We start from the raw sequence: 26,440 nt of genomic DNA, 5'->3' as shown, positions 1-26,440 counted from the left end.
GCCCCTACCAGCTTCTTGCCCTCATATGCAGACACAGGCACATACACACTCATAGGTGAAGAGAAAGCTTTGTTCTCAATAGTATTTAAAAGGCATATCAAGAAACAACAACCTGCAGCAATGACTCAAGATATGGGGAGCAGATAAAAGACCAATAGTCAGGAGAAATAACACTTTTCTTCCACCAGCAAACAAACCTGCCTTGCAGAGGGATGACTACATGCAAGACAGGCAGAGGCAACTCTATGCAAATACATTATAGAAGAAGGACTAGAAGAAAGGCATCATAGAACATCACCTCCATTTAAAGTGTCCTAAAGTTTGTTGTCAAGTAGTTTTTATGGTGTGATTATGGGGATGACTAAAAGCACAGGGATTCTGCCAAGGTCTTACCTTAAATATGATCCTCACATATTTTTGCACTGGGCATTTGTGACTGTGCACTGATATCTGACAGCTGAAAGGAGCAGGAGGGACAACATACAACTAGGGTGCATATCTTCATGATTGTACTTTAATTTTGAGTTTGGATCATGCACAGGCTTACCCTGTCATGAAAGGAGCCTGTAGGAATGACTACAGGCATGGTACACCCCAAGTTCCCAGCCAGCATCTACGTACCCATTGATTTACCATCTTGAGCATCACTACACCAGCAGGTGCAGTATTTTTCTTATGATTCTCTTGAATCATAGGGACATTATAATTTTATTTGACATAATACCATTAATATAAAATTTCTTATTTCATCCATCCTGAGACAGTATACAGAGGAGCAAAAGTTGTTTCCTTGGGTTGTCCCTGGGGCCTGGCTCAGGCCTTAGATAAACACTTAATATTCTGTACTGAGGTGTCAGCAGTAAGTGGGTGTGCTTCCCTGAGTCAACACCAGAAGCAAGTTTTATGAGATTAAGGAAACTGGCCAATTGGTTCCAGTTATTTCTAAATACAGTTTCACAAGTGAAATGAAAAGCAGCTATTATTTTCTTAGTGAAATGACCAGACTTACCAGTAGAGATAGTAGAAGAAGGAAAGGAGATAGAAAGCCAGCTTACACCAGGCCTCTTTTTGGCAGTAACTCAAGGTATCTGCATTCATGACTGCAGGTGGATCATAGGCTAGCTCTGAACTATCTGCTGGGCAACGAAAATACCTGAAAGAGCAGAAGACATCTGGAATGACTCTATAATATTCTGTATTAAATATGTGCAGATATTCACCCTCCTGATCACCAGCTCAGAAGACTACCATCTTCCATGATACAGGAGGAATTTCTCTTTTTTTCCAAGTCTCTATTTCCAGACATTATTAAAATCAGGATGCCAGTCCAAGTACTCCTTTCTTATAGAACCAGGCACTTAATGAATGTGGACTTTCTGTGTTCTATTAATTCTTTAGATTGAAACATTCCCACTTCCTATATAGTTAGTTCTGGCTTACTAATAACTCACATATTGTGAGTGATAATATATGGTGGCTTGTGATCATAACATACAAGAAGGATTACTGGGCTTTAACTGCAGCTACACAACTTTTTTCAGATATGATGAAAGGTGACAGTCTCAACCAGATGGTAGCTAAGTTCCTCCAACTCTGAAAAGGAAAGAGAAAACAGTATGGAGTAATGTAAGAGCCAGCTGACTAAGGTTTTCTACATGTAGCACTGCTCAAAAATTTATCATCCAAATAATTTTATTTGGAAAATATTTTTCTTCTTACCTAAGAGAAATTTCTAATTATTCTCAGCAACGACTGAATGTTTGAGAAAATCATGACAAAACAACATCGCTGGCAAAGGAGCTTTTATCTCAGTTACTTTGCAGTAAAAAGCAAAAGCAAACAAAAAAAAAAGTAGTCCTCAACAAAATTAATGAACTGCTTTAAGATCAGCATGAATCAGATAAAATAATGTTATTTCTATTGCTTTGACATGCTAAACACTGAGGACTGCTGACTGCTTATAGATAGACAAATAGATAGATAGATATAAAACCCCCAAACAAGTGACCTGCAGCAAACTTTGAAAGCAGGTGTTCTAAAAATAACTTTGCCTTCCTCCCTTGCAATGTTAGTTGCATCCACTTACAGTCTCTAATAAGACTGCAAATTCTTTTATGGAGACCACAGGTGAAACCTTTCTTAATTATCTTTACTGGGATGAAGATATTACACAGTGTCTTCCCATGGTTTTGTGCAGAACTTTACACAATGAACCCAAGCCTGTCTGTGGTTAAAGCAGCAGAAATTATGGAGTACTTATAGCAAAGCATATGGAGAATCACAGAAAAAAACAGAGAATCAAAAGTTCTCTCCAAAGATTTATATCATGATTTAGAGTCTGATCATTTTCCTTTCGGACATATCTGTTTCTAGAAACTTTTAAAATTACTATTATTGTCACACTTTGGTTGTTAACCCTTAGTAAAACAGCACCATAAAACATTGTTATTCTTATTGCAGCCAAACAATAGGGAGAAAAGGATTTGAAGCTTCACTTCATTTAGCTTTCTGAGAACTATACTGGCACTCTAACTTCTGAATTTATCACATGACTCTGCATTACTACCAAGGTTTTGCAGAAAAAAAAGTGTAAAAAAGCTACTACTTTTTAGTTTCTGTTTGAGATGACGGTTTTGACTTCTTTACAGAATTATTCTTCTGCTACCATATGTACCTTTGTAACACAAAGAGACCCCGACAGACAAAAATCATCTGTGCTTTTACAAACATTGTGAAAATTCAAAACTAGGGAAGACTCCAGACTGACAAATGCAAAAACTGATGTCTCTTGGTCATTGTCAGAGGCAAGAGAAGGCCGATCCTCCACTAGAATGCAGGGGAAGATGCAGCAGCAGCTGTACTGCCTATCTGGAAAACAGCAGCAGGTCTTACGTGATCAATTTGAAAGCCCCTTGGTGAATAAAAACACATATCAGAGATCCAGAGTGGAAATACTCCTCACTTCTTCACATGTGCAGTGTGAAGACAATAGTTCTTCACCTATTGCAATCCTTACTCCAAGAGTCTCTAAGAGAGAATTCTCTTGCAGAACATCAATTCCCTATTGTACAGAAAGAAACAACTTATTTTATACTGAAAAAAAATCATAAAGCTGCCAAAGAAGATGAGATGCAAAAATCTGTCAATCTGCCCAGTCTTTATTTCACAACTCCAATGGAAAGGTTTCCTTGTTAGGGCTGAATGAATAGGTCCAAGCTCTTTCAAATACCAACTGTCTTACAACTCCCCATCTGTGAAGTATTTAGAGCTTCACCGAGTTCCACATTCAGATTCCAGCCTATTTAAATTCCATGTTTTCATTCAGTTGCAGTGTGTGCATCCTGACACTCTTTGGAATATTTACCTAAGTTAGTAACTGAAAGCAACCTTTATATGGGAGAGAGAGAGAGAGAGAGAGGGGAGATAATATATAAATATAGTATAAATACATACATATAAAGAGAGATAGGGGAGACATATAAAGATATATAGATAGATATATATATCTCAACTAAATTTTCATGAAAAAATTTCCTTTTTTGCTGGAAATGTAAGTTTCAGCTGCTTATAGGCATAACCCTCTGGGCAAAAGATATTCACCCATACTCCTATCACTGTCCTTCATTGTTCATACAATCTGCATGTGTGCTGAATTGGCAAGCAAGGCTAACAAGCAGTCAGCATATAAAAGAAGGGCTTACCTCCACAAGTGATAAAAAAGCAAAGGAACATTTAACCCCAGCGTGAGCCACTCCTGAGCACATAAAAACATTATGCAGAAAAGACTGTGGATAGAGTACTCTGGCAAGACCAGCTAAAAAGAAAGGAAGAGAAATAACAGATGTCAGTAAAACACATCTTTGATTTTAGTCACCTAAGTAGTTTTTCAGAAAACAAATCAGCTCTGCAAGCCTGGCAAGACTCCCATGTGCCTGTCCCTAGACATACCTCAGTTGAGAGACAGCTTGGCTACGAGCAATGAGCACAAGACTCAGTGCCAGGTTTGTCCGGGTTCTAACCATGTCTGTACTCCGAGGCCTTGCTGACAGGCGTGGGACAAATCACCCACTGTCTTATCTGGTGTTCCAGATTCATATCTACAAAACATATGTTATATTAATGCCTCCCTCACAGAAGTGTTGTGAGACTAAATGAATGTTGGTAAAAGGGTTTTTAAAGAACTAAATTTTTTTATCGTTGCATTCAAAAAGGAAATAATAAAGCGATTTCTGAAGCTTCACTTCCGTATTGGAGGAGTGTCCTTGGAAAAATAGAACACTGCTTCCACCATTTTGATATGTTATATACACCCTAAAGAGATCAAATCCATTAGTAAGTCAGTCTTGCAAGCTAAATCCCACTAAGACAGGAAACTCACTTCCTTAGAAGATGCACGGCTCCCTACACTACTTGCTTCAGAACCATGATGACTCCTTCTATTAAAAGAGAAAGTGAGTGGGCAGCTGGCAGAAGCAGAAATTTATGTGATGTTGATTCAGAGTAGTTATTTCACAAGGCATTTTGCTTTTTTCACTGCTTTCCCATTTCTTAGCTGTCTTTATTCTCTTGTTTTCTTCCCATGTCTTTTTTTCAGCAATCTCTGTTTCTTTTCTTCAAGTGATAGGAGAGATTCATTTCCAGCAGCACATATTTCTTAAAGCTAGACAAACCCATACACAGTTCATCTGCACCCATTGCTAATCTTGGAGATACATCAACTAGAGTTAAACCACAAAAGGCATTTGAAGGCTTCTTTTGATGTAAATTAATTTTCATCTGTCAAATAATTAAAGCGAGTCCTATTTTTTTAAAGCAATGTAAAACCTATTATACAGCTTCTCCCAATGCCTACCTACTCTCATACAGCTGTGCTGCAAGGAATTCCATTGTCTTGGTTCTAGGAGTCTTTCCACCTCACATAGAACATATTGTTCAAATTCATTTAACTTTAGTACTTGAAGCAGTTAACACATTTGGTATCTCTGTGTCTACGCCTTCAACTTAAACATTCTCAAAAGCTTATCTTATGTGGATGACAAATCATAATACAATTATATCGTTTAGGTTCCAGATGGTCGTTATTTATCACTGCTGGATTTTTTTTATTTTATTTTTCACTGTTAGAATGAGATTTACAACATGACTATAACCTTTCCCCAAAGAATGACTCATCTCCATCACAAACTGCAGACAAGAAAAGTCTTCATAATGTATGTCTACCCACTAAACATCACAACACTCAGAAGCATATTACACTCATTATCACATATTTGACTTCTGATTGCAACACAATACACAAACTTAGCAAGACTGAAAACGTGGTGCCTGATCAGTGGGCTGGCTGGCAATAACAGGGAAGGAAACCCATGGTGAAAATTTATGCAGAGCTTAAAAAATGAAACAAAAATCTGAAGTGAAGCTAGAAAGGAAACAAAGGAAGCAGAGGGCTCTCAGAAATAGGCTCACTTTCCAGTCACAGTTTCTGGTGTAAACTAAATCTACCTGTGTTTTTGATAGAACAGCAAGTGGGTCATTTATGTCTCTTCACTCTCTTCTTGGAGTGATAATTTCCAGTAGACATAAAGAAAGAAAGGATCAGTGCTGAACACCGTTTCTGGAGAGAATTCATGCATAGAAGCAAACAAAGCCTAACTGCAAAGCCAATTACCATTTACATTCAGGTGATGTACCTAAGAGACCAAATCTAAAAGGAGGTAAGTGAATTGAAAGCATAAAGTAGAGAAAGGCACTTACAGTAAGGCTTGTGAAGTAAACTAAATAACTAAAAAATAACACTGCCTCAGTTCTTAGTTATAAGAGTCATCCTGGAATTTGACATGATATCCTCTGAAAACAATGGAAACTTTAAATCAACTTTACCAAACATGGGATTCAGGTCCTTGAGAGAAAAGAGCTGTCTGAGAAATAAGCAGCAGTCAATCCTTCTTGTTTCTGCTAAGATACTCAAATGCAACAGTAACTTCTGTGATACAGATAACTGTGCAATAGGAATTAAACCAACATCTTTAAATCATTCCTTGGAGAGCACGGGAAGCTGTCAGATGGTAAACATGTTAGGATATAAACAGTACACTTCTATTTTGAACTAGGAACACCCTGATTCAGACAACGACCTCTGCTTTCTGACACAGCTCAAGCTGAAGTTTGAGATGGTTATAAAACACAGAGATGAAGAAAGTCACAAAGCAGCACAGCTCTGAAGGACTGCAACTTGGTCCCTTTGAGTCCCAAGCTCAAATGGCATTACAAATTTATCACCAGAAATTCAATTAGCTGGTATTTACCTGAGGAAAACCACAGGGAAGCCTGAAAAGGAAGTCACCCTTCTAGGCAAAAAAATACTGCTAATCAGAAATATCTTTAGCTATAACATAAGCAAGAGAAAAAGAGACTACCATACCTTTCTAAGTTTTGCTCTGATATGTACAGTTAAGTAAATATCCACATCATAAATATGAAAACCCTTATTCACAATCTTTCACATTTAAAATGTAAAAGGTAGGATTATCATCACATCGTTACTATCTCACCATAAGAATTCATACTCCTACAAAGTAGTACACACATACATGCAATTGCAGAAGAGCATCTCTTGGGAAGCTCAGTCCTAAATAACTTTATTCCATTTCCTATTTCCTAAATACAATCTGCAGTTCTTATACAAAATATAAACCTGTATTTTTCTGTCAGTATCTTTCCTCCTTATTCTATCACATGTGGATTCCTTCTTCTCAAATGTAATTTTGCTTTCACAGGACATTGTATCATTTTTCATGGAATGACTCTTACAGATTGTCTCACTGGGGAACAGGGCACATAAAATGCCTCACAGAAACCCAAACTGGGAAGATATTATAGAAAGAATAGTAATCTCCCTTCATCAGTGTGGACTCTGAGTCTACATCAGTCTTCATCTGTGCATGCCAACCTCTATACTGCAGCTATGGATTTTACACTCTACCCAGAAATTTCCAGCCATCAGACACTCCACACTACCGGGGTTTCTGAGAACCTTCATAACGCTGTTAGAGGCTGAGACAACTTCCCTTCTTTATGCCTGCCTTCTCCTCCCACAGATGGAAGGAAGAAACCTGAACAGAACTCGTGGTTCAATATCCTTCATGTAATGTAAGAGCTCTGGTGATTACCTGAGTGGAAATAAATTGTTCACCTTAAAAACACACAAACTCTTATCCATCCACCTAAAAGCAATAAGAAATGGAAAACACTGCTCATGTGTGGAATCTCTCCAAGGCCCCAGATTAGGACAGGTCTAAGTGCATGCAGCTTTATTGCAGGTTATTAATACTGCACCTACTTCTACTAGAGGATGACCGCAGCTTGTCATTATGGTGCTCACTTTGCTGCTTTTTTACACCATATCCCTTAAAAAAGCTGACAAGTAGAATTGGTCCTCATCAGTAGCAAGGAAAGAGTGGAGGGAGATGTACCCAAGGTTTTCAGAACGTAAGAGTTATTCAATTACACTTTAAAGCTTATCCCAACGGAGCCTGTCAGAGCTGAGTTGGGTTACTGGGGGGTGTCAGCCAAATTAAAGACACTGTGAGATCAAAGGGAGACTATTCAATGACTCTCAAAATCTCCTAATTGAACAACAAGGACCACAAAAATCAGAAGGGTAATGCAGGCAAGAGAAAAAAAGAAAGCAAAACCACACAGAAAAATAGCAGTAGCATGTGCATTAGCCCAGACTGTGCGTGTATGTGGAATGTACATAAACTGAAACAAATCATCTGTTTCCTCCTGCTGTTGCACAAACCAAAGAAGTAGGGTCAACTGTGTGTAATAACTTAAACACACAGACCACACATAGTGGTTTTAAGTAACAGCTTTAAATATTCTGCTTGCACTGATCGAACACATGCAACATTGAATTTACTGTTGAAATACAGGAAGGTTTTCTGCTCACATTTTGTAGTGTATCTTTCTAATCTACTTTAAATTATGTACTTGACTTCCAAAACCTCCTCTGAAGGGCTGCCCTAGAGCCCAATACAATGCTGTCACAGCAAATATACTAAGCTTTTCAGTCCATATTTTCAGGTTCAATTTATTTCAATTCTCCTGCTAAAATCTACATTTGCTTGTGTCTCCACAAACTGTTCTCTAGTCGCTTATAGCGATTATTTAGAAATTCAGTAGCATAATTAAAATGGTTATAACAGAAACCTATAAGGAGGGCATTTTAAGTAATTCAAACCATGTTGTGCAAACCTCCACAAGTATTTAGCAGTTTGCCAGGCAGATGTATGCAACTACCTGAAAAGAAAATGCTTGGAAAATGGATTCCAGATCATCAAAAGAACAAGGTGCAGTTGAACCTATTAAGTTTATATATACAGCTTTACATTTTACCTGGGGGAGAGCAATGGTTCACACATGCAAGACTCAATGTTATAGACCAACTCCAGAGCACAAGTGAAAAAAAAAAAGGATGTAACATCTGTTTTTTCAGCCCTTCACCTACTGTTCTAGATCACAAGGAAACAAAGCAGCAAAAGCCAATGCTTTGTAAAGGCAATTTCATTATTCTAAAGCACTATTGGAATTTCTTTAAACGTTTCTTTTAATTGGATGTGAACATAAGTCGCTCCACAGCATGAATACCAGACAATGAAATGAATAATATAAAGAACCTAATTACTATTCTCATGCCATATCCGTCTGTAACATGGTCCCAGATCTAATATTAAAATACAGGATTTCTGGATGCTTTTTCCATCTCACCTACTAAACATACCTATATTTAGGCCTATCATTTCACTTCTCATTGTCTCATTTTTGTCTTCTGCAACATGGGGATAATTATATTCAAAATCTACAGATTCTACTGGAGCTAGTTTATTTAAGCTAGAATATTTAAGCTTTGTCTTAAGACCAATAATCACTTTAAAAAGAGTGACAGACGAAGATCAGGTCTTTATGGGACATTCATCAGGAATATCTATAAATATTTTGGTATTGCCGATCTTATGGGAGGTCATAACAGCCAACAGGTAAAAAGGTTATGAAATGGATTTAAAAAAAGACTTCTGCACTGTAAGGTCTGCAGGGTACCAGCACAATTCAAGAAGTGCCCCATCCTTGGAAGGCATGTCATTAAGGTAGATGTGCTGTGATCTTACAAGTCTATCTCCTCTGCAAACTGTTCTTTTCCACTCAGCAGGAATCAGGACACATCTTTATGACCTTTCTTTTTTTAGTGTTAATTCAGAACCAGTAGCAGAAGCTGGGTTAGCAACCCTGGAGTGCAAACTTCTCTAATTTCCACAATGCTGACAGAAAATAGGGTCATAAATGCCTTCTTACCCTACCTCACTTCTGTATTTCAGACACAACCAGCCAGGACACCCCGCAGGTGGGTTATTCCAAGAGCTCATGCTGTCTTTGCTCACCCAAAACTGGTGAGAATGGCCATCAGTACTGCAGCTGTTCATTAGGATCTATAAAACCAGGCCCTCAGTTCACAGGCAGGTCTAAGAATGAAGACATCTCGGTGATGATCAAAATGAAGTTCAGCCACCTGCATGGCTCAGGAAGGGCAGTCAGGACTTCTCCAGGGGGTCTGCCTAAGACTGACACTTCCATAAATGCTGAAAACTAACTGTTCACTAAAGGGCTCTTTCCATATCAGGTTTGTAAACACTATCAGTCTGAGGAAGCAGATTTGGCGCAGCAGTGCAGACATGGTGAAGACAATTCCTGCCCTGGCATTTTAACAGCTTCATAGAAAACATCAGCAATTAGATGTAAGGCAGGACATTAAACTCACAGCAGAAAAAAACTGCATCCATATAACAGGCATGATGTAAACTCATTGTACTGTACATTTAGGTATTATATTGCTTTTTGTAATTGCATAGTAGCTTTATAGGGTTTAATCCTGTCTTAAACTCACACTGAACATTCTGCTAAACATAACAGTGACATTTGATTTAACCCTAATTTCTTTAGTTTTATGAAAATGCAAATATTTCTTTATTGCATACCAAATCAGAGCAAAAATGGTCCATTAGCAAGTCAAATTTTGCCAATATCTTCAACATAGGTCTGAGGAACAGATGCATAAATTGCATTACCCCAAGTGGCTGAGAAGTACACTGCTCTCAGGAGTGCAGTACAGGCAACACTCACTCATCTACATTTCTGCTGCATCTTCAGCCTTATTCTGCTATTACTTGTGATGTTCTGATACTGTAAGGACATATGTTAGTATATCCCCCAGGCAAGTCTGGAAGAAGCTGAATTGTAAAGCAAGAGGTCCTCTATTACAGGGTGATACTTTGTTTGCCAATTATTGAATAAACACTTAAAGACGAGATTAACAGTAAAATACAGTTGGTTAACCTGAAATAGTTTTATACGTAAATATTTTCATGAGTAATAATATTACAAATAACCATATGTGTCTCCCTTCAAAGGATATTTCAGTTTTCATCAGCCATCACTCTGGTGAATCTCACTTCCCCCCCAGTGTAAAAGAGGCATAAGGACCAAACTGTGTCTGAGCCACAGAGCTTTTCACTCTTGCAATAGTTTTTGTAACTTTTCCCCTTACGAGCTACGAACACCTGGCAGACACAGCAGGATATATCTTCTCATTATCCCTAGGTAAGCACACAGACATCCATAGGCAACGATTGCCAAAAATAACAATTGTTATGTTCTAACTTTTCAAAAAAGTGCTGAATTCAGGAACTTGTAAAATTGACTAAAAATAGTGTTGGCACAATGCACTTAATACATGAGTGTCAGTAGTGAATGAATTGCCTGCCAGAAATACTACACTTCCTCTAAGTTTTTTAGTCCTATTTTAAGGACTTTCTTTCCAGATATGACCCTGAATCCAAAAAAAGGACAAAAGGGAATATATTCCGTATTTTATTGCAATAGTAATATTTTTCTAGTAAATATGAATGCAATCTATTTAAAATGAAACAAAAAATGTGAAGAAGAGATGCGCTATATCTAGTCAAGCAACATTTATGGGATTATTTGTGCAGAAAGTACAAATACTGCCAGCTCTTTGATCCCAACTCTACTGTCAGTTCTGCAAAATAGCTACTGTGCCAAGTTACACTCTTTCTGATGAAATTAAAACTATGTGGGTGCCCAAAAGGCTAACTGAATAGGGCACACACCCATTTTATGCCATTCCACACTTCGCAGATAGCAAATGTAACAAAAGAGTAGGTAGAAAAGACCTAAAAGAGGGAAGGAGAGAAGCTGTTAGATGATCAGTACTGAATTTCCAGTCAGAGTGCAACAGAGGAAAAGGCAGCTCAGTTAACAGGTACTGAAGGTACCTAAGTTTTGTCTATACTGGAAATCTATTGCAAGATTAGGGAAAATTATTATGCCTTTCATCTTCTGGATGCAAACAAAATCTCTACGAAATGTGAATCATTATGAATATATTAACTCCTTCCTCATTTAGGCAAGCTGCAGAAAACAATTAAACCCCCACAGAGCTAGTGAAAGTGTGTAATGCTTCAGTCAAAAATATTTTACTTGCTTTTCCTGTATCTCCATTTCCCCTGTCCAATTACACTCTTTTTTCTTTCCTTTGTACAACCTCAGGACAACCACTATTTACATGAACAGAAGATTTAGAATTTATCTCTTGCCTCTTTTGACTAACAAGAGATGCTGTATGAAAACTGTCTAAAAAGAACCCAACCATAAGTCACGATTTCCATAAACTAAAAATTGCGCATTAATAAATTTTAAGCTAACTTCAAATTTTATCCCTAAAGTGTAAAGTTACTCGTTCCTAATGTAGAAACACCATGTCAGAGCCACTGAAAGGCTCTGGCTCTGTAATAGAAGTTTAGCAGTACCTTTCAAATAAGTATGGAGGACTGAAATACGCACCAGTTCTGGGTGTCTCACACACGCTCAGAGCCTTCTAGAGCTCTTCAAACAAAGCAGAATTTAAACAAATTCAGTTTTATGAAAAATGTAATCACAGTCCAAGTTCTAACTTGACAGAATGCACACAGTATGGCAAGCTTGCATCCTACAAAATCTGCAGATCTAATTAATGCCTTAGAAACAGCAATATCCTTTATACCAGTGCCTGCATGCAAACTTTAGAATTTCTTCTAAGGCAGCTTGGCAGCTAATTACATGTGCATATGTATAGCAGAGGGGTGTAGCTCATACTCACTGTGATGCTGACAGAGATCTATCTCATCATATTGCCTATGTTTATCAGCATGTCTGTAGAGCAAGCACCACAAGTCTCTAAGCATACGACACCAGATAATTTTACTCCCAACAGTCATCAATTGGACCACAGTATTTTGACTCCAGACTGGGCTGGATCTGAACAGCTGCTGTAGAGATTCAAGACTATATGCAATTATCAACTCAATGAAACATCAGACCCCTCAAAAACAGCAAAAAAATTTTTAGCTTCAATCACAAATAAAAGATGCAAGCTATGCCTGCTAAGAAAACTAAGGAGGTCTCCAAAAACAAGATTAATCAGATCAGCTGTGCAACCTTTCCTTTCCTGTTGTGTACGTGTCTTGTGAATGCAAACAAATGGTCTTCCTATTTATTACCATGTGGTTTTTGTAGCATCTGGTACAAAAGGTTTTATTCCTTGCATGAGACAGAAAGCACTGATGTAACAGCAAACACTAATGCAAACATTATAGAAAAGGAAAGCCAAGTCTTGCTGAAAGTAATCTCTGGCTGAAGCACAACATGACCTTTAAAAGACGAAAGTATCCAACTAAGAGAACAAAAAAAAAAAGTTAAATTCAAAAAGTGGCAAAACATAAGACAACAGAACATCCACCTAAAGACAACAAAAGCAGAGCTGCTCCTGTATTACATTTTCTTCCAAGAAGAACAGCTTGAAACCACCCTTTTGACTTTACTTAAGGTACTTCTAAAATGAGAAGTTTTCATCTGATAATATTAATTCAGAATATCACTGTAGTCCAAATAACAGATCATATGTTTAAGCCTCTAAAAAAAGGATTACTGAACACCTGTTTCAGATGCATATTGTTTATCAGGCCAGTTAATAGAAAGAAACTATCTAATGTGATCCAATCAAAAGGCACTTTTGGAATCAAAAGCCTTTTTGGAAATGTGTACCAGACACCTTCCTTCATGACATCTCCTAGTAAGGTCTAAATCCAAAGGGAAGAAAATTATGATTTTCCAATTAGTAAACTATTATTAACTCAAGTTGAGTGCTATGAAAACATGTGCCGAGCTGTCTAATCAAAAACCTTGTATTTCTTCCCTCATTCTATTCAGTTTGACCTTTGTGCTTTATTCTGTGCTTTTCACTGGGAATTTCTACACAAATTCAGTCAGATTTGGTCTTAGCCACTAACGATGCACTAGTTTCTATCTCAATGGTGTCTAAATTACAAGAACTTCAAATCCAGGCCTATTTCATATGGGTATATCCTTGAATATCAACACATTTCTCATCTTAGAGCAATAAACAGAGATTGCTTCAAGCTGCCAGTGTCAAGGAGAGACTGAGAGTGCCCACAGAGGGCTATCACAGCCACATTTGTTGTCGTTTGATGTTAGAGATGAATGCTAAGCATGAATGTCAAACTAGAATTTGAACCTTCCTAAATCCAGGGACATTCAGAAAGCTTTTTGTTATAAACCAACTCTGTTTTGGATCACTAAATTGCAGGGGGGAAAAATAGGCATTTGAGATGATAAAAATAATCTTTAAAATACATAGTATTTATTTTAGTCCTTTTATACAAAGCAGTGCCTGCTTGGGTACAACTTCCTGTATTGCACTGAGTCACAGGGAGACACTGAATAACTATGTGGGTACCTGCAGCATGTTTTCTATACACATAATTTTATATTCACTCTTCACAAGTAATCCACACTGCCTCTTGATTAGGGCTTATGCTCCCAGACACTCTGTAGGAAGGGTCCCCTGACAGTTTTCCTGCTGCCCAGAAGCTTAGTCAAAACTCAGCAGTTTCATCATACTCATGAGGTATGAAAAGACACAGAGCATTAGATACATCAAGAAATACGACATGTACTGAGAAACCAGTAACAATGATGAACTCTTTGGTCTCTAATGAGAGTGGACAAAGTTCATGTGCTCCATCATTGTAACAATCACTATTAACAGGAAAAATGTCACACAGTGCCATTTTTCGTTCCCTTTGTGATCTTTGTTACGGCAGCAGTTTATCAGAACTCTGGAAGCATCAGCCTCTTTCTCCTGCTAGGCAGAATACCACTGCTATTTCCACAGTTCAAAAATACCTTATGACTACACTAAAAATTCTGTTTTCCTCTTAGGTGCTGTTTTCCATAAGCACCTAAGCTTCAAAGACTAAATGTTCGCTATCAGTTAGGAGGAAACAAGGGATGTATTAACCCTGCAGACTTATCCCTCTAAGTGTGGCTATGCTGAGACATTTTCTTCTTCTCTTAAGTGCAACTAAATGGGGAATTAAAACATCTTTACTGCGGTTGCAAAAAAAAATGTGCAGCACTACAAAGGTAAAACTGTTGTTGCTATTCCCAGTTTCACAACAAACTAATTGTCTTATTGCTGCAGTTTTCACCTATGGGATTTCTTAGCCCCACGGAGAAAGCATGATTCCTTCTTACAATATGGATGGATGTACACCACTTCAAAAATTCCTTGTGATTATGCATCACATTTGCTATATTTGCTTATATAACCTCACGTTAAGTGTTTTAGTGAACCATGCTGTAGGCTTACAGAAGTACTCTGCTAATGACTACCAGCCTGCAGATTGGGTAAAAGAACGTCACACGTTTATAAATCCCTAAATGCATAACGAAGCAATCAACAGACACATTCAAAACCAGACACTTAAAATCCATCACGGTATTTCAGGCTTGCCAGTGACTATGAGGCAGAACAACAAAGAGAGTGATCACCGTAATAACCAGCAAATTTATCAAGATGAAAAGAAGATGATCAGTCAATTGAAACCAGCTGCTGTGACACCCGACACTCCACAAAGGAGTATGTCCACTGCACCTGCTGCATGCAGAGAATGGTAGGGGCTACTGGTTGGGGAAGGTTTGGAATGTATCAAGGTCCAAGTAAAAAAATTATTTCATATGGCAATTACTCTAGTGCACATTGGTCAGTCTCCTTCATCCAAAATAGGCAGGGAAAAAATGTCAGCTAAGAATAAAGAAGGAAAGATAGGGCTACTTTCTAACAATGTTGATTTCATGTAATATTTAGCTACATGTAAAGAAAAAGAGGCTCTATACTCAGATAACACCCTTTTCTTCTGCTATTAAGGAAAAGCCTAAAAGCCACCTTGTTCCCTGTTAGCTGATCCAATGAGCTCAGTAGTGTTTCACTGAACATACTGTGGGGTTTTTCCAAGCTTTGAGTGAGTGCATTCTATGCTGACAAACATGCATGATATAGACACAGGATCAAGCCTAATCTTCATCCTTAGAATGCTCTGTCTACAGCTGAACCTGTGGTGTTAACTCATAACCCTTCAAGCTTCTGATTACTTGTGTCTCTGAATTACTGTTACTTGCACACATATAAGTAATTTTCCCTTTTCTTTTACAGAATATTTTCATATTGAAACATACCAAAACAAAACTGTGCAGACACTCAGGTGTCTGGGATTATATATAATGTTCACTAGGTTTTACATTTTATTTACATTATCTCAGTCTGAATAGAATGTCTTCTATAATTGCTCTTTCAGGTAACATTGGTTTTGCTTATTCACCAAAACCTGTAAATACAGTAAAACATAACTGTCACGTGTATTAGAGCATACACAATGGAATATAAATTTAAAATAAACATTAATTTTATTTTTTCAGAGGAGTGAAAAACAGAATTGAACCTGGTAAACACCAGAACTGATGAGTAAAAAATAGATTTCCACCATTACTACTGCAGATCCAGCTCCACTGGAAACCACAGTGACAGAGGTACTAGACCAGACCAAGCACTGGCACCCCCCAGCTTCCTAACTAAAACATTAAAACTTGCTTCAAAAAAGACTAGGTGAAGAGTTGTTTAGGTTTGGCTTGTTTTGTTATGTTTCAAACAACCCAGCTCCTGATTCATTATCTACTACGCTACTGCTACTACCTGAGTGCTACACTGGCCAAGTTTGGTTATTCAAACGTTGTCCCTGCAGGGGTTTTTGTCTGTGTATTTGTTTGTATTTTTCAAGACAGTTCAAGTTCATCTGGAACATCTTCGAGATTAATGTCACCTTGCCTGTGGCTACATTTCTTGCTGAATCTGCTCTCTTCCAATCATCCCTTCAGGACTTACAAAAAACCCTGCCAAAATCCCCAAATAAAATCAAGAAAAATAATTGAGCTCTAGGACAATATTTTCTTACACTTGTGGTTTTAGGAATTTTAGGCATAACTTAACTCTAATGCTCCACTACAGTATGAAAATAGGTAAAAGTCTGTCTTTTATTTATGTCAACTTCTTCCCAGTTAAGTTCTAGTTCCAGTTCTGATGCTCAAAAATCACTCTTACTTTAGCTTAATGAAGCTTAAAAACAAATATTTGCTGATAATTGGAGAAGGGTCACTTATACTGTTCAGCAGTGTTTGGCATGAGCAAACTGAAATCTCAAATGTCTTTGCTGAGCAAGAAGTTCAATCAACTCTCCTCCTTAATAAGGATTTATCAAATTAATTCAAAAATTATGATGCATAACCTAATCAAAATTTAATTTAAATTTCCTCAGAGGTAAAGTAATAATATTACAGTGGTTGATTGATGAAATATACTGTGCTTTAATCTAGGAAATTCCTAATTGTCTTTAGTGCTAAAATAAGTATCTCCATCAGGAATCAATCTTGTAGACAGATTTCTTGAAATACAACTGCAATTACAATTATATAATATTGCTGTCATCATTAACTGAATATATTTTAACAGCCCCACCAAAATATTTAATCATAAAAATCATGGTAGACCTCATAGGCACACCAAACCTATCACAGTCCTCAGCAAGGCTGATGAGCTCAAGAAGCCTGTGCCTCTGTTACACTGCACTGCATTAGCCCAATGCAGCTCATCACAGCTAGTTTGTGTACCTCTGTACAGCATTGTAATCACATCCTTAGAGAAACAAAGGCAATTTAGGAAAAAAAAGAATAGCACAGAGGCTGTACAGCATCTGCTAATACTAGTGTGTGTTCTGTGTGAACCATCTAACACTTGTAAAACAACAAACATGCACATAATGGAATATTCAACAGTTTACAGCACAGGAACACAGATCTATGCTATTAAGCCTCCAACACACACCACTGAATAAAATGAGATACCTGTATCCTGAGAGAACTTCACTTTGTGCTGGCTTCAGAAAATAAGCCTTCTTCTCATTTATTGCAAAATAGAAGAGATTTGATCATGGCTATACAAAGTTCATAGCTTCTTCATACATAATCATTCTTCAGTAACCAGAAAACTTAGGCTTATCTAATTCTATAGCACCATAAAAACAAGGACCCCTGTGTGCATGCATGTACACACGCCAGCATTATATATATCTGCTTCACACAATCACTACTTGTTTTAATTATATAGAAACATTTTCCCCAAACTAAACATCAGAAAATGCCTGGCTGTAGAACAATTAAATCTTCCATTCTATTTTGAAAAGTGGAAATAAGTTATATAATATCTGGTGAAATATCACATACCTAGTCACAGTTTGGCAATACACTTTTTCAAGTATTTTGGAGATAAAAATGAAAATCCATCCTTAAGAAAATCTTCACCCACTGGGATCAGATTTATATGACATACTGTATGCTCATTTAATAATTTCCAAGGATCCCTTGTAAAACTAGTATATAATGAAATATATGAAATATATGAATATACTTTTATAGCCTACCTATAACCTTTTAAAGAACAAATTTACATCAGATCTTAAGAATTAAGTTCTAATGTCAAAGCCCTTTAAAAGAATTACTTGTCTTCAAGACACAGGAAAACAGGTATGCTGTTGTTTCATAGAAAGAGAAACAGACCCTAAAGCCACACAAAGTTATATTGAGGGATATATTTAGTGCTTGCTGGAAGCATCCTAACTGCTATTGTCATGTATCAATATAGCTGACACTCAATTCTTTATTGTTTTTCCAGAGTTTTCCTCAACAATGACTCCTTTATACGATATAAACTACAGCTATTTTTAGTGATTGTCAGATTTGAAGACTATAAATCTCTGTAGTTACTGCACCTTCCCCTTCTTGCATCTAATCTCTCAATTAAAACAAATCTGTCCCCAAAGAACTTCGAAGAAGAGGCTGAATTAACAAACTATTTAAGTGAACCAGAAGCAAGGCAATCCCTTATGAATACAGAGTCTGCAATTAGCCAAAATGCTCCGTTTTGCTGTTCACAACGAGGCTGAGGCTCAATAAAAATTAAACACTGATGCAGGCAAGGCATTCCCATGGGGCTCACATATATTAATACATTACCACTCAACAGTTGCTTTATGTCCAAGAAACTGGGACACAGCTTGAAACTGGCTGGTTGCCTGTTTGATAAAATGGAAAGCTATTGGTGATAAGTATTTTCTCTTATTTTCATATCCCAAGGGCCATAAACAGGCTCAGTAAGTATTTACATGCGGTTCCTAACAGTCACAAACTCATAATGGTGCCAAACAGATATGACTCAGGTTCTGACTGATCAGAGAATAACAGCTCATAGATTCTGCTTAGAGTCACAGTTGTGCCTTTGGATCACCCCAATCCCGAGCACTGCGTTTCCTAAAACCTCTAAGTACCTTAAAACCAATTCAGTTCTTAGCTTGATTAGGATGCAGGCAGCAGTCCACACTTCAGTGATGACCTTTTTAAGTGAAAATGTAGAATAATTTAGGTGGCTTTATTACTACTCTGCAGAACACAATGTACAGAAACTTGAACGTACAGAATAAAATAGTTTAGAACTATGATTATTTTAACTTTAATAGGACAGAGTCAGGAGAACAAAGATTGTTTATTAAAATGTTTTTTGAAGCCACAGATAAGTAATCCACAAATTATCAGCTCCTTGAAATCTCTCAGAAATGAGGCACTCAGCACCTGACTGAGTTAAAATACATACTACATCAACTTTTCTATTCTATCAACTAGAAACCTTAAACATTAAACATGTAACTAATAAAAATGTTTAGTTTATCAAACAGTAAGTCACTTTTCAAAAAAAGGGTATTTTTAGAGCCTGTACTACAACAGTATCAGCAGCTTTATAGGACTATAAAAAAGAACCTCAAGCTGCAACTGCAAAACTATTCACCACCTTCAAAAGGGTTGTTCTGGAACGAATGGGCTGATGTTCTGAAGTTCAGTTCTTATCCAGACATCCTCTATTATGTCAACCTTTTATAATTTGTCTTACTCTGTCCTTACAAAGTCATCATGACTTTCACTCCTCTGTAGAATCCAGCCTTTCATCAACTGAGTGTGAGGATCAAAGAGAAAATAAATGCACGTCACCACTGGATGGACTTAATTCTCACGAACTCCACAAATCCTAGGTTAGTTCATGCTCACCTTTCGCAGGAGGAAGCAAATCCGCTCAATATTTCTCAGTCGCTCTCTCTGCCAAGAAAAAGGGGGGGAAAAGGCAGGAGATTAGCTGGTGTTACAAATCAAGACAATATATTACAATTGCAAGGGTGAATGTTTTAATTAATGGCCGCAGTGAAGCAATATATGTTGTTAATCTGAAATGACAGCATTCACTTCCTACCTACTGCTAGCAAGCTAAGTGATTAACCCATTTCAAAGTCCCAGTAAGTTACTTTTTCATCTGTTACTGGGTGTAACAGTATCAACTGGGGATTCCAGTCTGTTAGCCTCGAGCCAGAGGATGCAAATGTTTTTTAAGTCAGCCTTTGTGCAAGACTTGGTCTTGCGTCTTAAGGTACTCCACATCTGGCTTCAAGATAATTCTGAATGGGGAAACAAAACTATGACATTTGTATGGCAGCTCTTCCTCTATCACCAAGATGGTGCCTCAACATGTGATATTAGTATGTAACCCATTAGTGAAAAATATTTGAACTGTCCTAGAAATGCCACTTTAAACGACAGATGCATTCATAAATACTGAAAATCACTGCAATTAAGCACTGTGACTCAAAAGATGCTTTAAGCTCAACTCACAGAAAGAAAACAAATCAAAGACAGGGTTTTTTTTAAATGGCTCATAATGAGAAACTAACCAGTACAATCAAATTTCACTGCATAACCCTATCATTGAAGTTATTGTGGAACTCTCTACTGTTGGTTACACTGCAGAAGGCAGAGTGGTTTTTTTGTCCTCAGAAGACTATCTGATAATATTTTCACTTAGACATGGGAAAAATATTCCAAACAATTAACTTTTTTGTACTATACCAATGTAAGAAGTCAGCTCTCCCTAAGCTTTCTGCTTTTCAAATGTTTTAAATTTGCCACAAGTTTGAGTTTTATTTCTATTCTCCAAAGAAATGCCTCTTTTGCATTTCTGTCCCCAAGTTTAAGCCATTTTTCAAAAAAGTATCATTTTGGAAAGACAATGTGGCAGTGGCAACTTGATAGGCACCAGAAAAATACTGTCCCTCTTTTTGGTGTCTCTGAGCTAAAAGAGATTCAGAAATGTTAGACTCACAGTTGCAAACATGAGAATGGATGTGTGTGGGCATGCCTGTGAAGCTGCAGAAAGCTCTCTTGCCTTTAGAAGGAGGTAAGTGGAGAGAGAAAGACAGACCTCTCAATTCCCTTTAAATAGATTCTTAACTGCAGCTGGCCTTGGAGAAGTAGGAAGTCTGTCTCTGAACTATAGGTAACAGAGGGCAAACCAGGAAATTTGAATTAAATTCTCAGTACTGCCCTTGTTTTTGTCTCTGATTTCTCTTTAATTCAGCCCCCTCTTGTCAAAAAGGCTCTACCCTCTGTCATGAAAACCTTGTGGAAGATACATGGGTAAACATCAGACACACTTATAGTGCAATAAAGAAAACTACCCCACTAAATAAAAGGGATATGGGCACAAACAACTATGCAGAGGGAAAAAGGAAAATACACTTGAACAAATGTATAAGAAATACCTGTTACAAATAAATACACATTTCTTGTGTGCAGTTCCCAAGATGGGAAGTAAAAACAGATAAAGTGAATTCAAAATCAAATTACATCCAGTAAATTCAAAACCAGTTTATATCCACTGAAGTCCTCTATAGGATTTCTTCACATAATTTCTTTATTCTATTTTCATGCTTTGATTATGTGTTAGTGAACTGTAAAAAAAGCCTTCTTATTCTAAGATTCACGTAAAGTTTATGCTTAAAATCATCAGTGGTCTAAGCAGTACCACAAATCCTCTGCTGAGTTATGAAACAGGGTTAAATGGCAAAGTACTGAATCTGGTTATCATTTGCAGGCAATTCAATAACTTGATACTCTGTAGAGATCAAATACAGCACCTGTCGTAGTCATTGTAATTCCCAGTGAGATGATGGGGAGCCAAGTTCTGCTCTCAGTCCTGGTAGTACAGACTGACACATGTTTAGCTGTAGTCAGCTAAATCACCCTAGATTACAGCTTTAATTAGCAGAGGAATTTTGAAATACTTAAATCTAGGCTGCATTTTTGGTTCATTAGTTAAAAGTGAGTTTACAGTCCCAGGGTGATATTTAAACTTTTCCATAGCAGAAGCAGCAGAATATGATATTTACTCTTAAAGCATGGGAGCACTTAGAGCCCTACCATTGGAGAGAGAGGTCCATGAACATGCCTCTTACCACATCCACTCAAGCTTTTGGATCATTGATACAGGCAGTATGGGAAAATGTGGTCATCCCATGCTTGAACACAGAGAAGGCAAATTATTTCAAAAAGGAAAACTTGTGCCACAGCACGAAAAGGTAAAAAAGAAAGCATTAGCATCACATCAGCTTTTGAATTTCCAAATTATTTTCCTGCCTCCTTCAGCAAAAAGGAAGGCAATTAGCATAAAAAGTAACCATCTGGCTTCCCAAGACTGGCCCAGTAAATCAATTTGCCAAACCACACTTGACTTCACAAGAGACTCTATATTAATTTCACTCAGACTTCACTGACAGCTCAGTGCATCCCCCTTTCCTGAGCAGGTGCTGTTTAGCAAACCACTGGTTGTACTCACTGCGTGGGCTGGGTTGCACTGATCGATTGGGCTCTTGAAGTCTGTCCGAAGTTCATCAAAGGCAATTATCTGAAAAACATTTTTTTTTTTTCAAATATTGTACTGAATGCTCGCTCAAACACTTATTTTCCTTTAGAGACTAGGTAGATGCATTGCCTCCCTTCCTCGCTTTCCGGAGAAAATAGCTTCTCCAACACACTCCCTCCAGAACTAAGTAGCTAAAACAAAACATGGGATACTCCTACATATGAAACCAAGAGCTCATTAAACTGTCACTCTGTAGAATCATATCTACAGCCTTTTCAGCATTGTTACTTTTCATTTTTCTTCCTTCATATCAGCCAGAATTCTTTTCTCAAATTTCCACATGCCATAAAACTATTTCACAAACAAATACATCTCCAAATTTGAAGGAGAAAGTCATTAGCTACCCAAAATACAGAGGTGGATCAGCTATGCTGCTCCAGGTTTAATACATAAACAGTCCATTTTTATTAGTTATTAAACCTACTTCAGATATTAAGTCTGAATTAGTATCAGCTTTACTGTTATGAAGCTGCTATACATTAACAAACAAATTCCTCAAATAGTAAACCATTCTAGAGCAAATATGCGCTTCCTAAATTCTGGCAGGTTTTAGAATTTTACTTCAGACCTCATTAACGGAGAGATGTTTTTTTGCTCAAGTCCTTCAGTTTCCTCCATTAACAGATGGATTAAGACATACTTGCAATTACTGGTCCTTTTAAAGCAGGGCAGATAAAAGTGCCTATAAAAATAACAATATTTGAAAGTGTTTTCTTGGAAAGAAAACAGCTGTAGTAATCCTCATCATATTCCATTCACAGATCTCAAATCACATTCTTAACTTTATGTTTGTATTCTAGTGATACCTTTTCTTCTGCTTCTTTCTTGCTTCACCCGAGGAAGGAAAGCTCACTATGACAGGTACCACATAAACAGATGTTAAAACAATGATTCCTTTTTAGATAATTTACAACCCAAAGTCTCTGTGCTCAATAAAAAAAATGATGTAAGTATAAGGTAGCAGTTGGGTAATCAGTATATGAGTGCAACAGCCATCCTACAACATGCTATAGCAGCCTGGGCCTAACTGTTCAAAAAAGAACCAACTGGGTGTCAACACAGACCTGCTGCATAGGTAAAACACATTCATTTTACAGATACGGAATGAAGGAGCAGAGATCCTAAAAATGGCCTATCCATGAATTATATAACAATCTGGCTAGAGGCTTGAGAATAAAACCTAGAAGCTACAACCCACAAATTTAAGCACTACTCCACATCCCACTCTAATGCTGCATTCATCACACTGAAGCACATTTAAAAATCAAAAGTGTGGCATTTACAAGAGCACTCTACAGAATTCAATTTATTCAACTATGACAAGTCAAAGTGGCAGAATAAACCACAAAGGGAACTATAAAACATGATTATAAGTGAAACATTTCTCCCCATGGATGCAGTAGCTCTACAAGTTAGGAATTAGATCTGCAATGGTAAAAGAGCAAATAACAGAAACTGTTAGAGGCTTGGAGTGCATTTGTGAAGGATAAGGCTCACGACACCTCTATATTAATACTTCTTGAACAGGTCTTCATATTTTTAAGCTGGACCAACTGCTAAGAGGGTTAGAACCATGCAAGTCAGACACACATGTAATTGGGTACCTCTTTGTAACTGGATATCAATATCAGCACTGACAGCACTGACAGAAAGGGGGAAGGATAGCCCTGTAACAGGTAAGACAGCTGTCTCTCATAGCTATACCACTGATTTACTTTAGGATGCCCTTAAATTCTCTTTACCTCACTGCACTGGTACTTACAGATGTAACTTTAAGAAAGAAAACTGTTATGAGCTTTGAGTGACAGCTATTTTTATTAATGTACAGTGGTTACAGGTTTTTTTCCACTGTAAATGTAGCGATGAGTCTTCTTTCTGGTAGTCAGTAAGAGCAGCCAGGAGTTTATCATGAAATGTCAGCCAGTACAAGATCCAACTCATGCTGTGAGGAAAGACTGTCTGAGACTGCATTATGGGGAACCTGAATACTGAAATCATAAGATAGACTCCTTCCAAGAAGTTCAGGAAAGCCTCCCTTGGCTGCTCTGAAAGACAAAGCTGTTAAGGCAGGGCTCTGTTGAGCTAGCTTTAACTAATGCAGGCAAGTCTTGAAGAAATCCTAAATGACAGTTTGGAAAAGAGGTTAGCCCCAAATGTACTACACATTTAGATTTCCTATTTTTTTCTTTCTCTGTTTATTTATTTATTTATTTATTTATTTTACCAACATTCCCAACTCTCTAGCCCAAATCCTACTCTTCATTTGCTGGCGCTCAATTTATGTTATGTTTGCATATATCTAAGTGCCTTGACACAGATCTGATAGGTATTAATCACACTGCTTTCATGGAACCAGTAAGGGTAAATACAATAATCCCATAATCTTTTGAGATGTCTGCAAATTATGACAGTGTTAGGAGACAGTCCTGCTATACCCAAGAGAGGCTGAGGTCTGGTATCAAGCACATATGATTTGAGGAAAGTTTCTTCAATAAAAGTTTTGGTGTCTCTCTGGAAAGTAGCTGACAAAAAAAGATTCTCCTTGGTTCTTATCATTTTACTTCAAAGAAGTTCCATAATAGGTCTTAAGTTGTTAAATCTCCAGAAATGGAAATTTAGCAATGACATTATTTTAAATTATGAACAAACACATTCCTATTTCTTATTTCTCAGTTAGAGTGAAAAGCTTGAAAGTGTAACATTAGGCAGGCTCACTATTAGAGGGAATATAAACTCCCAAAGTGTTTTGGGGGCACGTTTTCTCCCGGTTTTTTGGTTGGTTGGTTGGGTTTTTGGGTTTGTGTTGTTTTGTTTTGGTTTAAATCTCACAGTGTTGGGTGTCCTAATTCTAAAACCACAACTGAGAAACAACGGAAACAGAGCTGTAGCTTCTTATGGTTTTTGGTTGCTCACAACACATTTGGTAACTGTGCAACAAATTATATCGCATTACTGAAAATATGGCTGGGCTGGGCTAGGCTGCTGTGGGGTTTACATAATTAATTAGGAAACATCTTCCTCTTTCAATTATCACTCATCTTCTGTAGCAGTTCAATGCCCTAGGATATTGTGTGTCTGGAGGTGCCATTTTTCCATCCAAAAATAACAAACTACTTGCCTCCACTAAGTGTTTCACAATGCTTTCACGGGAGGTGCACTGTTCTGACCACAGGCTAGAGAAACGAGTTGCTGCCTGTTGACATTTTAGCTGGATGCAGTACAGCTACTGCTTCTCACACATCAACTGCCCAGAGCTGCTGAATGCTCTGGGACAGCAGCTGGATATGCTCAGGGGCTGTTTCACCTCAGAAACCGCCACACTTACCAGCATCTTGACAGAGCAGTTCATTTCCAGGCAAACAGTGTAATAGATCCCAGTCAGGGCACTTCACCACACGAATTGTCATGATTTCACCTTTGTAAATGAATGTATTTCATAAAGTGTTCAATATCTTTTCAGTTATCCAATCTAATTTGATCCAGGGTGACAATTAAGACTACAAAATATATACACACAGGGACATCAGCAACCCCATCTCTCGAAAGGCCACACTATAAGCAGACTGTTCCAAAGAAAAATGACCAACCTCTAGTCATAAAGCTGAACAAACAGCTAAGCACTCAGCATTTTGGAAGCATGTACCAGGGACTGATCTTACACAGAGGAGAAATTTATTTCTATTAGTAAACATTAATGTTATACATTGGCTTCATAGACAGAGAATAAGGACCATCTGATATTTATTTAGAAACTCAAAGGAAAAAAACCTAAACCACCAAGTTATCTGTTTGCTTGCAAAGCTATATCAGAGGGAAAAAAAGTGCATCATGTTTAGCAATAATTTTTAAAATTACTGCAGAAACAGGCTGGGGTTGAATGGACAATGGATATTGCACTACCTTCTGCCTTGAGGACTTTTCCCTGTGAATCCACATTGCAAATTATTGCAGGAAGTTTGTTCTGCCACTGCCCTAACTATGCTTTTTCCTGTTCATAGAAGTGTACTAGAAGTGTACTTGTGGTTGTTTTCCACCTAATAAAACTAAAGGTCTGTAAAAATACTGGTTGCAGTCTCTGATTCACACCATCTGCAAACCTCAAAACTCCAAGTGTAAGTCAGC

The 26,440-nt window shown here is 37.5% G+C and overlaps 1 protein-coding gene across 1 annotated transcript in view; it reads right to left on the bottom strand.

Annotated features, from left to right (window-relative positions):
* CNIH3 (cornichon family AMPA receptor auxiliary protein 3) overlaps window positions 1-26,440 on the bottom strand; it is a 46,055-nt gene that overhangs the window by 1,952 nt on the left and 17,663 nt on the right. Inside the window, exons 2-5 of the mRNA XM_051783428.1 lie at window positions 22,232-22,300; window positions 19,618-19,665; window positions 3,702-3,814; window positions 1,010-1,153 (exon numbers count right to left, since the gene is read on the bottom strand). Coding sequence (XP_051639388.1) covers window positions 1,010-1,153; window positions 3,702-3,814; window positions 19,618-19,665; window positions 22,232-22,300 — 374 coding nt within the window. The remainder of the gene's footprint in view (window positions 1-1,009; window positions 1,154-3,701; window positions 3,815-19,617; window positions 19,666-22,231; window positions 22,301-26,440) is intronic.

This window comes from Manacus candei, unplaced genomic scaffold, assembly GCF_025592945.1.
Source record: "Manacus candei isolate 608988 ecotype Guabito, Panama unplaced genomic scaffold, ASM2559294v1 h1tg000017l, whole genome shotgun sequence".
NCBI lineage: Eukaryota > Metazoa > Chordata > Aves > Passeriformes > Pipridae > Manacus > Manacus candei.
This window is presented reverse-complemented; position numbering and strand designations above follow the sequence as displayed.